The following is a 17,611-nucleotide window of genomic DNA, read 5'->3' on the forward strand; positions in this document are numbered from 1 at the left end:
ACTGTTGGAGCTCGTTCGACAACATTGTCACGAACGTATTGAGAACTAGTTTGGTGTGATGAGGGTACTAGGCAACGTAAGGCCCCGTTCAACATAACGATCCAAACGTTCTATCTTTGCGCCCATACACTCTAACAAAGATTCACGATGGTCTCAGCGCTAAGATCGCTTTGAGGAGCAGGGCCCGGGGCATGGGATCCTTGTACCCTGGAGTGAGTGAGTGAGTATGGTTTAACGCCGCTTTTAGCAATATTCCAGCAATATCACGGCGGGGGACACCAGAAATGGGCTTCACACATTGTACCCAAGTCGGGAATCGAACCCGGGTCTTCGGCGTGATTGTACCCTGGATAACGGGTTTACAATAGAGTACCGTGTCGGTAGACTAAAATTGTATTTCATTTTATCGCTTTCAATTATAATTATCACCATGTCTCATAGAGGCACTGATCCGTCACTGTTGCTGTTTGACTTGCAGATCGGCACCTGGTACAGCAGCGAGCGGGGATTCGAGAGTGAGAAGCAGGATGCAGGGCAACAGATGTATGAGCAGTATCCGGAGCGAGGAGCCAACTCCACCACCAAGACCATAACGTCTATATTGGTAATAGGATTCACCGTGTCCGCCTCATCATACACCAGACCGCCTCCGTGGTCTAAAGGTAGAGCGTCTGCCCGGAGAGCGGAAGGTCCGGGGTTCGATACCCGGCCGCGTCATACCAAAAGATGTTAAAAGATGGTACTTGTTTTTACCCTGTCTGGCGCTCGGCATTATGGGCCTAAAACAAGAACACACACACACACACACACACACACACACACACACAAACACACGTGCATGCACGTCGCTATATGAGTACAATAAAATCTTAGACGCGACGTTCAACCCCATTTCACCTCACCCATCATACATGATAAACAACTGCGTCCAATATTTTGAAGACTTGTTGCAAAGAGCGTTCTTTCTTTTATTGCATAACACGATATGCACTGTGTTTTGGATATATGTACTATATATCTTATATATAATAATGTGATTTTAGAAGCACGGGAAATGTATTGGTGTTTAACTGGGCTCAAAATGGACCTCATGTTTGTACTAAAGACGTTCCATATTGTTGTGGAAATATTTTTTAATTAATAATTTTGAAATTCAAACCCTAAGATCTTTATCCGGTGACTTTACCCAAATACAACATATGCATAAAAACATCAACCTTGATACGTTTTTAATGGACGTACAGTTAGATGGATGATAAATCGCCATATAGTCCATATTATTATTATTATCATTAATTAACATCGTATCAATATATCTCTTCAGCTTTTGGTGTATCTGAATTCTAAAACTAAAATAAGTCTTACGGTAATCTCATATAGGAACCATATAGCTTTTATTTACCGCCTTTTAAAATTACTATGCCAACACTGGCTTCCGGGACAGCAATATACAAGTAAAGGACTCGTCATTTAATGTACCACCGTCAGCATGGGTTATAATAAAGGTTTAAGTAGCAAACTAAGTTGTATCACACAGTTCATTGCAAGTAAAGGTTCATTAAGGGATCAAGATGAGGGGATAGTGTAAAATTGTTCTTTGTAGGATTTGTTTGTTTCTTTCTTTCTTTTTAACGCCGCACTCGGCAATATTCCAGCTATATGACAGCGGTCTGTAAATAATCGAGTCTGGATCAGACAATCCAGTGATTGACATTATGACCATCGATCCACGCAATTGGGATCAATGACATGCATCATCCAGCGAGTCTGACCACCCGATTCCGTTGGTCGCTTCTCACGACAAGCATAGTCGCTTCTACGGCAAGCATGGGTTGCTGAAGACCTATTTCAACCCCGGATCTTGATGTTTTTGTAGGAAAGTAAGTTGACACTAATGTGGTCAGTGGGTCTTGCAGAGTAATCATAGCGAAAATAAAATATATTATGAAAGAGGTAACGATTCTGAGAAACAAATATTAATAAATTCATGAGCAAAGGAAACTATACCTCTCAGCTGATTTTATCGTGTTTCATTTTCACTTGACAATATCTTAAGATGGCGATACTATATCCGCAAAATGAACTGTACTGGCGCTTAGTCAGCACACAAAGAATACTTTCACATGGTTCTATTTTTTATTATATAATTTGATTGAAAATCTCTAAAAAAAAATATAAAATATCATTTCGCATAATACACAAAGGCTGGTGCAATTCATTTTTTATCCCATTCTTAATTGAACCAATATATTTGACATTGCATTTGGAGTAATAAATGATGGTTAAATAGACAAATCAAATCGAACGTTTCTTTCAATTTTCAGTTATACTCTGTATACTTTCTTTTGAGGTTTGTCTTATTTCTCTTCAATGGTGTGTTCTGAATGCATTAGAATCCTTTTGAAAACAATGGTTTGTTTCAGTTTGTTTGATGGATCGTTTGGTAGATTGTTTGATAGATTGTTTGGTAGATTGTCTGAGGGATTGTTTGGTAGATTGTTTGAGGGATTGTTTCATAGACTGTTCATGTTCATGTCAGATATAAATTACCATTTTTGTAACAAAATGAAGACTGTTTACACCTACTCAAACGATTGCAGTGATTACATAGTATTTAACGTTACTGTTTACTTTCAGATAGATCCTTTCTTGATGTGGGCCAAGGAAGACGCGGGAAGGCCCAAGATTGGTAATGAGAGGTTTCAAGGTAAATATACACAGCGTGGTTATTCACGAGAGGAGTCTGCATTAAGTTGAACGCCTTTGTGTCGAATTTGGATCATCCAGAAAATAAGTGCGACTTATCCGACTTTTCGACACATCAGTTGTTTACAAGTTACATTTAAACATTGATGGTGATGCAGGGTATATTGATATTTTTCAGTTAGACTTATCGGGGAAATTTTGTATTTTTGTAAAGATCCGGAGTAGAATAGGTCTTCCAAATTAACGCTGTGTCTGAGGAAATCTTGAAAAGAAATCGTCATTTAAATGGAATTTGTTGATGGACATTTCTCGGTTTATGAGAAGTTTATGGACAAAGTTTATGGACAAGTTTATGGACAAAGTAGACACAATTTATGAATAACAACTTCTTTATTTTTCTGTAATGGCGACGTTTCGGTACAGATCCTTATATAACGTCGCCATTACAGTAAAATAAAGAAGTTGTTATTCATGTATTGTGTCTGCTTTGTCATTTAAATCTTTAAAAGAAAATGTAACTCAACTGAGGGCAAAATAAAGTATACCGACTTTTTATGCAATTGAAAATTGAAAAAAGAAACTGATATTAAATTCAGTTATGTTCTTTCAACCATCACTCATTCCTGCAACAATAACCTATGGCTGAAATTACGTTATGTAAAAAATTGGTTCAGTGAAGACTGGAGTAAGAAATACATTTCAAACCACATGACAAATTGTTCTACTTTTTGTAATTTTTAAATCAAATTATGTTTTTAAAAATAAAACCATGTAGACGTATTCTTCGAGTGCTAACTAAGCGCCAGTACAATTCATTTTTATATACAGTACACTACGTTTATAACGAACACGCTTATAACGAACAGACGGATATGACGAACTTGTTTTTTTGTCCCGGCCACTTCTGTATATATGCTATAAAGATGCTTATAACGAACTGCGGTTATAACGAACCAAAATGAGTGACCCCTGTGAGTTCGTTATAACCGTAGCTTGCTGTGTTATGTCGCTAACTTACGATATTTTCAATTGACAATCAAACGTATGATAATGTGAAGTGTGAGGTATAGTTTCTCTTACCTCTCAGTCTATGTGTTGTACAGGAAAGAAGGATCGCTGTTGATGATAGAAAGTCGCCCACTTTGAATAAACCGCATGAATACTAAGTCGCATAATGGAGGGTTTACAAACATTTTTATGTTATCGAGTTTTGTTATACAACGTAATTCTAATTTTCTCATTCGTTTTTGTGTCTTTCTTTTGTGTTGCTAGGCTACGCCGCTGACCTGTCCTACGCCATGTCTCAGAAGGTTGGTTTCGACTACTATATCAGGCTTGTGAAAGATGGAGCCTACGGATTGAAAGAGAATAACTCTCAGAAATGGAATGGTATGATCGGAGAACTCACACGAAAGGTCAGAAGAAATATTGCTTTCACTGGTGTTTTTCTTTCTATTCTATTTGTTCTGTTTCATTTTGTTTATTTTCTTTATTATTTTTTTATGTTATCGTTTATCTTTATTTAATACTCACCTATTTAGGGACCGACCATTTCATATGGGGCCTGGGATTTCTAAGGAGATTAGATATTGTTTCAGCTTCAGCTCAAAAAACAGATATTTTGTTTTGTTAATAAATATGAGCTTGAATTGGGTTGTTTTAATAAAAACACCTTGCAACAATGTAATTTTGTGGCTGGCAATTTCTTTTTATTTCAAAAAGGAGTAAAAAAAATTTTTTTGAAGAATTTTCAGAGACAATTTATTTTTTTCATTAAAACCCCAGCCGCCACTCACATAATTTAGAAACAAAGTAGTGTTTGTTGCCTGCCGCCACAGAGAAGTACTTCTGCCACACAGTGACGGTTGTAAACAACCGAGTATTGATCCGGGGTAGAATAGGTCTTCAGCAACCCATGTTTGCCATAAAAGGCGACTAACAGGATCGGCCTCGCTGACTTGGTTGATACATGTCATCGCATCCCAATTGCGGGTCGATGCTCATGATGTCAATCACTGGATTGACTCGATTATTTACAGACCGCCGTCATATAGCTGGAATACTGCTGAGTGCGGCGTTAAACAACAAACAAACAAACAATCGAGTATTGAGCAGACAAACGATATGTTAATTGTGAATTTACGTCAGTTAATACGTACAAGTGCACAGATTCTGATGCTTATAACTGAAGAAAAACAACAAATAAACATGTTCGTTTTGCAACACAGTGGGGGTGGGGGAAGGATGGGGTAGGGGGATCAATTATGTCCAGTCAATGTTCGTGACCACCGCACATGATTATCAAAGGCTATAAATATTGCCAAATAATATCTAACGAAACTGATGCTTAATGACTTAATATCCCGCTAGTCTAATGGTAATACCAGTCATCTGTCTTAGCTGACATGGGTCTTTTTTCTTGTGTGAAGCAAAGACCTCCATTGGGGCTACAATTTCAAGGATAAAGTATAGGTGTGTCTATATTGCAATAGATAGATATGACTAGTCATGTACATGAAGGGAAAATAATATTCACCATGCGTTAATAATAAATGCACTCGTAAAAACATTTTAATCAGACTTAATGCCTTTGTTTCTCATAGTGAATGAGTGAGTATGGTTTTACTCCGTTTTTAGCAATATTCCAGCAATATCTAGGGGACACCAGAAATGGGCTTCACAGATTGTAACCATGTCGGAATCGAACCCGGATCTTCGGCGTGACGAGCGAAGGCTTTAACCACTAGGCTGCCCGATCGGCCCTGTTTCTTATAGCATGTTTAAGGGACATACAAACTATTTGGGGGTGTATGTAAGGGTTTGGACATACTGAGAATAGAGTATAGAGAATATCGAGACCACTTTCTATTCACACCACAGTTGGTACCGGTCATCCAGCATGCGAACACTTTATTTCGGGAGAAGAGATACTTTTCTTCCCGACCGTTAAACGGTCGGTCCTTGAGACGACTCTGCTTATTTGTTTTTCCTAGGAAGCCGATATGGCAATAGCTCCATTGACCATCACAGCAGATCGAGAACGTTTTGTGGACTTCTCAAAACCTTTCATGAACTTCGGTATCAGCATCATGATCAAGAAGCCCGAGAAACAGAAGCCGGGCGTGTTCTCCTTCATGCAACCCCTGCGGGTGGAGATCTGGGTGTGCATCACGGTGGCCTACATCGGCGTCAGTGTGGGGCTGTTCCTGGTCAGCCGATTCAGCCCCCTCGAGTGGAAGAAGGGCCCCGAGGCTACAGGGGAGGAAATGGCCAATGAATTCTCCTTGTTCAACTCATTCTGGTTCTCTATGGGTGCGCTCATGTTCCAAGGAAGCGACTCCTGTCCGAGGTAGGTTCTCATCGCTCGACTCCACTCGGGTTATTCCGCGCAGTACACTGAAGGCGACTGAAGGCGACCATCATTCGTGACCAACTCCGGGACAAGCCGAATAGCAACTCGTGCCCCCCTCGTCGCCATTATTGCGACCGGGTTCCGTCTTAGCGCAAACGGGCATACCTAAAACAATGTGTCAGCTCGTTGCGTAATGATTCACACATTTTCCCCATATATTATATATATTTCAGATGCAATTTAAAGCACATCGGGACGTGCGTAATTATATAGTATATTGAACACATTTAACTGTGTCTTTGGTACATTTTAGATGCAAGACATATGTAAAATCAAAAATTATTTCTGAGGGATTCTTTGACAAAGAACTTGAAATCATACGCGCATTCTGATTGGTTTGTCGTATTTTCGCACATAACATTCATCGATAGGGGGACGAGTCTTCTTGCAGGTGACGGAAAGGGGCGAGTGGTGACGAATGATAATACTGAAGGCGACCATTAGACCCGCCGATTCATTCGTCACATCTCGCCATTTTCCGTAACGTTCAAGAAGACTCGTCCCTTCTATCAATGAATGTTATGTGTGAAAACACGACAAAGCATGGATTTGACTTGTCTGGAAGTAGACGACTTGGTTACGAATATGTCTGTCGATTCCGGAGTGACACAAACGTTCGCGACTGAACCCGAATGTCAATGTGGACCTAAGGTAAAAAGGACGTCAACAGTTTGTGTACGGGCTAGTCACTTACGATAAAGGGAGACAATTTAAGGGGAGGTAATTCTTGTATGACAATAGTTCCGTCAAAGTGTCATGTTCACTGCAATGAAATGTCAAGGGTTATGTTCACTTCAGTGAATTATCAAGGGTTATGTTCACTGCAATGAAAATATCACTTTTCGCAACTTCGGAAAATTAGTCTTTCACACTAAAGTATATATAATAAAACGGTGTACGGTGTGTTGTGGGCATAGTCTGTTAACATGTAATATCACTGCTCAAATGCAGTCCGAGTGTATATGGCGGAGAAGGCCGAGGGAATCAGAGTGGTATCAGAGAGAGACACATGTTCTCCGGTACGGTCCGGTACGGTCCGGTTTGGTGCCAACTCCGGGCTAGATCTGGAGGTTGTTGTACTTATAATGCCATGTGTAAAACCGACACTTTCTGCCTGTGTAATTGGTGTTAATATTATCTGCTACGTTGATAGTACTGATTTAACAGGAAAATTAAACTTTATTAAACCATTCAAGAACCTCAAATTGACATACAAAGGGAGAAAATTCTATACCGAACTGACATTTTGGGCTCGTGGCAATTGCTAAAACATGCCTTTAAGGGACCGTTTGAGTGATGGTACTCAACAACTACGACATCAGTTAACACCCGGCGCTGTGTTAATCGAATACTACATGAAAGACTTTAACCGGAGAAATATACATACGTATTTTCTAAATTACCGTAGATTTAAATGAAATGTCAAAACCAATCGATATCAACCTTGGTCAGCGTGACTTATCAATGGCAATTAATATAGTGTCTTTTAATTTCTGAATTATGTATTGATCTTGGACATCAATGGCTCTCAAATCTTAGTTTCCGTGCTCAGTGCGGTTCACCCATCATGAAACAAAATGAAGAAAAAGAAACGTCTGGCTTCAATAAAAATAATGTTCTATTGAAACTGCATAAGCAACGGCTTACGACGATGGCGTTTGAGTTCTAATATTAGTAAACTCTTTTCACTTATGTGAGTATTTAAGCAAATTCTATATAAACTTGATAATTTTCAAGTATATTTTGCTCAGATAAATTAAATTAAACATTAATTAAATTGAATTTCCTTTCAATTTGCGAGATTTTGTAGCTGATCTTTTAATAATTCATATTTTCCGCTAAATATTATTTTGTTCTCCCAATGTATTTGTTTCTGTTTTAGATCGGTGTCGGGTCGTATAATAGGAGGTGTGTGGTGGTTTTTCGTCCTCATAATCATATCCTCCTATACCGCCAACTTGGCTGCCTTCCTCACGATAGAGCGGATGTTTACACCCATAGAGTCGGCTGACGACCTTGCCAAGCAGACGACAATCAAATATGGAACGATTGATTCAGGAACATCGTTACTTTTTTTCAAAGTGAGTTTTGTCACATTCCCAACGACCTGAAACCCCAATGGTGTACTTCAGACCGGAATCTACTCAAGCTCATATCCGGTAGCTCAAAGTAGACGCAATTGGTTCCATCAGTTGACGACTAATCAAAGCTCCTATTGTCAAACCATCAAAGAGCATGTATAGCCAGAGCAGGCGATCCCGGACAAACGAGGGAAGGTAGTTTGAGTAGTCTAGTCGTAAAGGGAGACCGCCGCCGTGATCTGGGCCCCGTTCCTCAAAGCGATCTTAGCGTTAAGGTGATCGTAAGTCCCATACTTTAACATAGGCTTACGATCATCGTAGCGCTAAGATCGCTTTGGGGAACGGGGCCCTGGTGGATAAAGCGTCTGCCCGGAGAGCGAAAGGTCAGTCGTTCGATCCCCGGCCGCGTCATACGAAAGACTTCAAAACGGTACTTGTTGTTACCCTGCCTGTTGTTCGGCATTGAGGAGATGGTCGGCTCGGTGTCAGTATATTCTGGCTGAGTGGGGTATCCATGTTAAACTGCGGCATGGTTCTTCATTGAACTAGGCGAGTAAACCGGCATTAGGCCTGAGTAGTAGTACAAGCAGACGCACGCACGCACACACGTCGCTATATAAGTGCCATAGTTTCGAACGCGATTATAAACTCCATTTGAAAATGCGATGACTCGAATTGCCGAATACCCGGATGTACTTCCCCATGTTTGAGCTGTGTGAAGAGCTCATTTTCTCTCTGAAATGGGTGGAATATTGCCAAAATAGGCGTAAAACTAAATTCACGCTCTCGCGCAAAAAAACGAAAAGGATAATGATATTATTAAGAACGTGATCGCACCTTCCCTAACTCCCTACATTTAATATGGTTTGAGCGAACAATGATAGTTGTTCCCTAAGCATGTTGTATCTCCTGCAAAAAAATGATGTTGTCAAAAAGAATTTTTAAAATATGCATAGGTCGGACTTTACACGTGATTCTGTCTCTAACATTCCATGTTCATCCTCATCCTCTGCTGCAAGAACTCCGAGGTACCCACGTACAAACAGATGTGGAACTTTATGAGTGCCAACTCAGATGTGTTCGTCAAGACGGCGGAGGAGGGCGTGGCCAAGGTCAGGGACTCCAAGGGAAAGTACGCGTTCCTCCTGGAATCTTCCATCAACGAATACACAAACAACCGGAAGCCGTGCGACACCATGAAAGTGGGGCCAAAGCTCAACTCAAAAGGCTTCGGTGTTGCGACACCAAGGGGCTCAGAACTAAGGTAATTTAATATTTTGAAAATCCTGTTGACAGATAGTTACACCCTGTACGAATAATACTACTACTAATAATAATAATACAGTCACGTTCCGTTAATCCAACATTGTTGGTTGCATATGATGATTAGGTCGGATTAACGGGTCTAAATAGCACTGATTTAGTCGGTTCCCATCAATAGTTTCGGATAAAGCCGATTGTCGGATTAACGAGACTTGACTGTAGGTGGTTTGGTACCTCCCAATCTGTTGACTGACATTTGGAGTGTACCCGGGTTTTCTACCAGGAATACAGCCCTTCTGACAATCTGGGTAATGCAGAAGGCTGCAATGTTGGGGAGTCTTCACATTCTCCGAAAAGTTCTAGGTGGGTTTGACTAGGCAGCGCTTCATGGGAGAAGTCCCGTTTCCTGTCTTGGCTGCGTGTAGAGAGGGCAAGGGCCCAGAGCCTGATGATGAGCCTGACCAGCCTGACTGTGCCAGGATCACCCAAACCCTCTTTGCTGCATTTTTCATTACCCTTGTTAACCCAGCGAACGCTTTAACCACCAGGCTATCCGACCGCCCCCTTTACAACCTGGGTTCGATTCCCCACATGGGTACAATGTGTGAAGCCCATTTCGGATGTTCCCCGCCGTGACTCAGTCATGAAACAAATCGTTAATAACATCATTACAAAGCCAATATATACAATAACACTCTCATTCATCGCCTTGTCTCAAAATGATGGGTGTAACACTGACTAAAGCGGAAGTGAGGAATTTCACGTGGTAGCAAAAGTACCCTATATTTCCAATCAAACTTTGTTTCCAAGAATCTTTTACAATGAGGGGCGATATGTACGATATTAACCCTTAATGTAAAAATAAGATATCTTACATTAAGTGTTGCGTCTTGTTACTTTTCATGTAAAATATTTGCATTAAGAGTTACGTGTTAATACATAATTACATTAATGGTTGTACCTGTGCATAGACGTTAAGCGCTTTGGTGTAACCCAAGAGCACAGGTATGGTGCTGACAAACCTAAAAACATAATCGAGGCGAGTCTGAGATTCGAGCCTGCGGTCATAGGTTTCTGGCAAGTGACGTAACTCTAATATTCCGTTCACATGCGCAACCTTTACTCACGTAAGTACTCATAATTTGGCACGTGTGTAACAATACACATGTGTGTATATGTAATTGTACTATGCGTTCACATGAAAATAACCAGGTGTTTAAATATATAATGGTGTGAGGCACACATATTCATCAGACTGTTCACGACTTTCACCGTGGAAAGGTTGTTTTCCAATCAAAGTCGAATGGAAGAGAGTTATCACACAAAAACAAAAACAACGAGTTTGATTTAATCTGTACACAACTTTTTGACTCCTTGAAACCCAAAGAAAACACTGTCCGCCCAGCTCTGGATGTCCGCATACAAGTTGGTATTGCTAGATTCAGAGTTACAGATAAGCTGCGTATTTGGGTAAATTACCAAAAGAAAATATTCAAAATCCAATAACTTTCAATGAACTTGCGTACAGAACGCATGCATTAGTGGTAAAACTCAAATATATAAAAAAACAGCACCTTTAAATACCCAATAAAGCTTTTTGACGGAAGTAATTTCCGAAACACATTTACGAGCTAAATTACTATCTGAGTCAAGCCTATGTTTAGAACCGTTATATACATCTAAAACATTATTTCATTAATATTGAAATCTCAAAATGTTTACTCAGTTTGGGAAAAACCCAAGAGAGTGATGAATAGATGAGTGAAAAAATACTGGCTACCCAATGAAAAATGTAATAACCCAATTAAAATAGAATCAAAGAAACCTTCGAGTAAAAACTCAACTGCTCAAAACGTTATCTGGAGCTCTGGCTAGATGCTGATTGGCGTCAACTTCAGAATACAAAACTGTTGCCAATTTGTTTGGCATTATAAACGTTCACATGACAACATATAGATACAGTGCAAACAATTTGCACTTATGTGAATTTACATTTGCTCCTGTTCCAGACATTTACTCCTGTGTAAATATACACACATGAGTAAACGCGTTCACATTACAAGGATACTCACATATGTATATTTATACACGGTATGCAAATATACACACACATACACCTTTTTGGAGGTGCATGTGAACGGGGTATAAGAACAGCATCACTTCGGGCTTTCCCCCAACGTCAAGCTTACACGACGTGATCACTGAAACTGCTTGATACCAAAATCACAATCTCATTGACAGGGACAAGATCACTCTGGCAGTTCTAACCCTCCGCGAAGATGGAACTCTCCACACGCTGCAGAACAAATGGTGGTTCGAGAAAGGCCAGTGCGGAATAGACGGAGGGTCAAAGGTAAAAAAATAGAGCTCTTACGAAAAGGAGTGTTTATTGTCATGTACTTATATAACTAGAATTCCGTGTCCCAATATCTAAAAAATATACCCATTTCATTAGGTTACTCGGACAAATAAACCAAACTTGTAACCATTTATATGTTGCGTGTCCGCTTTCATAACGCTATTACTATATGTTGAATAACTGGGTCAAACACAGAATGTTTTTTATGACCGAGACAGTTTTGCATTTGATTTTGTTATGTTAGATTTCTCGGGGGGGGGGGGGGGGGGGGTCAATTTTGAGGCAGTCTTTGTAACATTGTCAAGTTTACGGTGGGCTTAGCTAGATCGTTCTTTTTAAAGGTAAAGAGAACGGTTGCCGCGGTTCATTGATCAGACAAATTAACAACTGTACAGTTTGCTGTGTATATTTAAAATATGTACTTTCACGTTTCTCAACGTGATATACATCTATTTATCTTTAAATCCTAATTTAAACACGTGAAGAGATAATAATGTTTTCCTGACGTAATCTATTCAATATATTTTCAACCTTTGCAAATAATTGATGTATAATTTCGGCAAATAAAGAATAATTAATTTGTTCATGATATCATTGGGTTGTCGAGGAAAATCGAAAGAATATATTCTTCACTTTGAATTGTCTAATTTATTTGGTAAGAAAAACGAAATTCCTTTTAACCCTTGTCTCCAAGTTGGCAATACGTTCAAACATTGACCGACGGGCAAAAGAAAGTATACAGCCATGTTTGGTAGTGGCTAAAATGAAACAAGAATGGTTATTCAATGGTGATGTATTTGATAGGGGTCTCACAGTTGTTTTTTGGACATTATGTTTGCAGTGTTTCGGCGACTATTTTGAGCCTAGTAACGTTTTTATACGTAAACGTAATTTTTGGGTCAAATCCTATTTTCAAGTGTATGATTTCTTTTGCCTGGCAGTTTAGTTGAAAATAAACATGAAATCTCGAAATAACTTCTCTACAAAACTTTGCTGTTTCTTTTTGTGTTGTCACGACGTGAGGCGATGAGGTAGCCATTTTTGGTGTCCTAGCCTTGATATTGAAACACTATTGCTATAAACGATGTGAACCGACTCACTTCCTACATGAAAAACCTATATATGTCAGCGATCTTTCTTTTCTTGTAGGACTCCGGGAAGCGTTCCCTGTCGCTAAGCAACGTTGCGGGGGTGTTCTACATTCTCGTCGGCGGTCTTGTGTTTGCAATAATTCTGGGAGTGTTTGAGTTTATGTGTTTTAGAGCGAAAAATCCAAAGGTACAGTTATAATTTCTTGCATCAACAGTAATTTTGAGGTGTCCATATTTGGTTTAGGGGCTCCTGTTTAAAGAGAGACAATCTCGAGTATATCTACATTGTTTTTAGTGCGCGTTAGTATGCTTCTCTTCATGTAGTGGAATTATATTCGTTTTAAAAGTACATGTAATTGATAAAATTGGAAGAAATGGATTCTGGTCCTCATTTTCACATTGGAGGAATATTTATACATGTATAATTATAAAGACATTATTACGTATGGAAGAGTCGTTAATCCAGACATATGTTAATCCTTACGATTTCACTGGGAACGACAATGTATGGAATAACGGGGTTTCAGTGTAACTCAACAACAGATAAGCGCCCACGGTATCTGCCTTACAACATGTGTTTAAGAATTGAACAAAATTTTGGAAATTGTTATGAAAGTTATCAGACATGTTCATATGAATGAGAACTAAACATTGTCATTTTAAAGGTTTTCATGAAGTGTTTTTTCTAATATTACCCAATCTGAATATTATAGATGTACATAAAGCAAAGTACAAACGTATAGTTGAAACCATTTTGCCCATGCTGATATTTTCAAACAATCTGATATTTACATTCTTTTTAGCCATTTTTGTGTATTTGACCATATCCGAAAGAAACAAATGCTAGGTGTCAGCCATTTGAACATGTCTGACGATTTTCATACCAATATTCCATACCACGTTTCCCGCAACTTAAAAATTTCCAGTGGGCCCTTAGTTTACCTCCTCCTATATTGCAAAACCCCACTCACTCACCTACTACCCACCAACTCACCCATCCACTCACCTACTCACCTACTACCCACCAACTCACCCATCCACTCACCTACTACCCACCAACTCACCCATCCACTCACCTACTACCCACCAACTCACCCATCCACTCACCTACTACCCACCAACTCACCCATCCACTCGCCCACTCACCTACTACCCACCAACTCACCCATCCACTCCAAACTCACCTACTACCAACTCACTCGCCCACTCACCTACTACCCACCAACTCACCCATCCACTCACCAACTCACCTACTACCCACCAACTCACTCGCCCATTCACCTACTACCCACCAACTCACCCATCCACTCACCAACACACCTACTACCACCCAACTCACCAATCCACTCAACAAGTCACCTACTACCCACCAACTCACCCATCCACTCACCAACTCACCTACTACCCACCAACTCACTCGCCCACTCACCTATTTACACACCCACTCACCCATCCATTCACACCCCCACTCACCTATCCACTCACAGATCCACTCACACATCCACTCATCCACTCAACACCCACCCACCCACCCACCCGCTAACCCATCCATTCACACACCCACTCACCCATCCACTCACAGTCCACTCACACATCCACTCATCCACTCAACACCCACCCACCCACCCACCCACTAACCCATCCACTCACACACCCACTCACCCATCCACTCACAGATCTACTCACACATCCACTCAACACCCACCCACCCACTCACCCATCCACTCACACACCCACTCACCCATCCACTCACAGATCCACTCAACAACCACCCACCCACCCACTCACCCATCCACTCACACACCCACTCACCCATCCACTCACCCATCCACTCACACATCGACTCAACAACCACCCACCTACCCACTCACACATCCACTCATTAACCTAATCGCCCACTCTCCACAGGCTGCGTGCACGCCATCACAAGCGACGTACCTGCGGGGGACCGAGACGGCGACGACGTTGTGTACTCCAAACGACAGGGAGGACGGCAATCTACCGTATGATTATCAAAATGAGAAAAATTTAGCAGAGGTACACGTAAGTTAGTTTCATTCTCGCCATTGTAATACACTGGGAATACGCAACACACCCAGTGTTCCTTGTGGCCAGCGTTGTACAAGTCCCACAGACCAACCTCGTGTTGTATTCGTCACATATCAAAATTAATTATTTTTAAGAAATTAGAAAAAAATAATTCTCGTTAAACTCCATTCGTGACCAACTCGTGTTATTCCGGGACAAGCAGGTTACGGAAAGGGGCGAGTGGTGACGAATGGTTAAACTCACGTTTAGAAACGTTTGCTGAGTTCAAGCTCGTGTAGCGCCGTAATTTCCGGCCATCTTTTTCTTGTTTACCTCTGCGGCGCAGCATAGAGCTGACATTTGATGGTCGTTTAAAAATAAATACGAGGTGAGGTGACCACAGATGAACACGATTGTGTAGCCTATGGTTTGTTTAGCAGGCGCCAACAGGTTGAAATAAATGACATTCATATTTCATGCGATATCGAGCTGTGATTCGAACCGAGTGCGAAAACTTGAATAAGGACCAAGATGGCGGGTGTCACTCCTTGTCTATATGTATACAAGAGGGTGTGATTTTTTTCTATACGAATATATTACGCTATACACGCTATCATCGAGTTTCTGTGGGTTTTATTCCGTCGATGTGTAAAACACATGTTGGAACAGTGAGTCAGAATTGGGCCCGGGTACCTAATTATTATCGTGAGAGACCGGATGGTCCATTTATTACATACTTCTAGACCTTCGTGACAGCTGCAAAAGTGCCGACTGAAGCGATAATCAACATTCCTTGATCTCTCATATGGGATTCGAACTGTCCTGTCATCGAAGAGCTACTCCACTTCGGCGTGCCAGAAACCTATGATCGCGGGTTCGAATCCGAGTTTCGCCTGATTATGTTTCTAGGTTTGTCAGCACCGTACCCATGTTCGTGGATAATTTCATGACATTTTTGTTATTTGGGTGTCCTTCATCAAAGGTACGCTCACTTTGGTATGGAAAACTCGGAATTGGATCTGATAACCAAATTATTGTCGTGAGAGTTTGTTTGTTTGTTGTTTAACGCGTCACTCAGCAATATTCCAGTGGTCACCGTGAAAAGTTACACTGTGAATCCGTTTGGGTTCGAACCCCTTCACTCCGTGGTCTAGAGGAAGCGCGTCCGACCGGAGAACAGAAGGCCCGGTGTTCGATCCCTGGCCGCGTCATACCAAAAGACGTTGAGGCCGCGTCATACCAAAAGACGTTAAAAGATTGTACTTGTTGTAACCCTGTCTGGCGCTCGGCATTAAGGGGCTAAAACAAGGACTGGTCGACTCGGAGTCAGTATACTGTGTCTGTTTGGGATATTCATGTTAAACTGCGGCATGGTATCTCAGTGGGCTAGCACTATAAATCGGCATCAGTCCGGACAAGCAGCCACCCACACACACACACGTACATGCACGTCGCTATATAAGTGCAATAATTTAGATCCCATTTCACCTCACTTCACCTCGACTCACTTTATGATTCAAATGGGATCCATCAGTGTGGTACACGTCTATACGATCTGGAAACTTTTGGCTTCATATGAAGGAAAAAACTGAAGGAAAGACAAATTCGAAATAAGGAAAATAAATATTACCAACAATATTGAAAAAATTGAATTTATTAACTTTCCTCACTCTATTTATTTCAGTACACGTACGACCAACCTCGACTTTTTGGATTTGAGGCTTTTAACGACAACAAACCAAACACAGACGTTTAAGAGAAGATTTCCCTACAACATAGTGTATAACGAGCACTACATCAAAATAACGTGTCTCTTCATCAAGGTCAGATGTAAAGTCAAACAGCTCAACCGCCCTTGACCTTGGTGACCTCAAACGTGATCAAACATGGTCCTATAAAATTCAAGTGGCCATAGAAAACAAGAAACAAGATTACCCATGAAGGTGTTTTTTATTGTCAATGAAGATGAAGTAGGGTAGTCTAGTGGTTAAATCGTTCCGTCGTGACGCCGAAAACCCGGGTTCGATTCCCTACAATGGTGCAGTGGATGTATGCAGACTATCATTAGACATCACGCGACAAGATTAACCCTTAACACGGCATCAAACAAATCTCGCTCACCTAGGGTGTATGGGTTTTGTCTTGGATTATCATACGGATTAATGTAAGACGCATAACCTAACTCCAGGAGAGTATTTCTTTACCCCTTCTGAAACAGGGGGCACAGGTGGCCCAGTCGTCTAAGGCGCCGCAATTCGCTGTGCAGAGTTGCGTCTCTTGGACACGCTAAAAACCTATGATTGTGGGTTCGAATCCCGGTTCGCCCTGATCATGTTTCTAGGTTTGTCAGCACCATACCCGTGCTCGTGGGTTTCACCAAAGTGGTAAACGTCTGAGACCTGCATCACTTCGGACTTCCCTCCCATGGTAAGCTGACACGCCGTGATACTGTTATTAACGGCGTTAAACACAACTCTCTCACTCGATATTTATGCATCACAGCTGACAAAATAATTGAAGCAGACATTTCACATTCACAAACAAAATCTTTAAAGTCTCGGCCCTGCGCAGGGCGGAATAGTTTAGATTCTGGTATCCAAGGCGAGACGGTTTACATAATTCTCCAGACTTACATTTCAGTTAACCAGAGAAACCATTTACGAAAATGTTA

General features: G+C 40.9%; 1 protein-coding gene across 2 annotated transcripts in view; it reads left to right on the forward strand.

The window, feature by feature from the left end:
* Positions 1 to 17,272, forward strand: part of LOC124146952 (glutamate receptor 2-like) — a 99,524-nt gene extending 82,252 nt beyond the window's left edge. The window contains exons 9-18 of one of the 2 annotated variants that reach the window (XM_046517534.2): positions 479 to 604; positions 2,638 to 2,707; positions 3,979 to 4,121; positions 5,700 to 6,055; positions 8,001 to 8,199; positions 9,219 to 9,463; positions 11,704 to 11,815; positions 12,971 to 13,099; positions 14,821 to 14,955; positions 16,625 to 17,272. In XM_046517534.2, the coding sequence (XP_046373490.2) occupies positions 479 to 604; positions 2,638 to 2,707; positions 3,979 to 4,121; positions 5,700 to 6,055; positions 8,001 to 8,199; positions 9,219 to 9,463; positions 11,704 to 11,815; positions 12,971 to 13,099; positions 14,821 to 14,955; positions 16,625 to 16,696 (1,587 nt within the window). In that variant the 3' untranslated portion in view covers positions 16,697 to 17,272. The remainder of the gene's footprint in view (positions 1 to 478; positions 605 to 2,637; positions 2,708 to 3,978; positions 4,122 to 5,699; positions 6,056 to 8,000; positions 8,200 to 9,218; positions 9,464 to 11,703; positions 11,816 to 12,970; positions 13,100 to 14,820; positions 14,956 to 16,624) is intronic. The other variant, XM_048387881.1, reaches the window with a different exon arrangement.
* Positions 17,273 to 17,611: the final 339 nt, after the last annotated feature.

This window comes from Haliotis rufescens, unplaced genomic scaffold (genome assembly GCF_023055435.1).
Source record: "Haliotis rufescens isolate VD_foot unplaced genomic scaffold, xgHalRufe1.0.p SCAF_7, whole genome shotgun sequence".
NCBI lineage: Eukaryota > Metazoa > Mollusca > Gastropoda > Lepetellida > Haliotidae > Haliotis > Haliotis rufescens.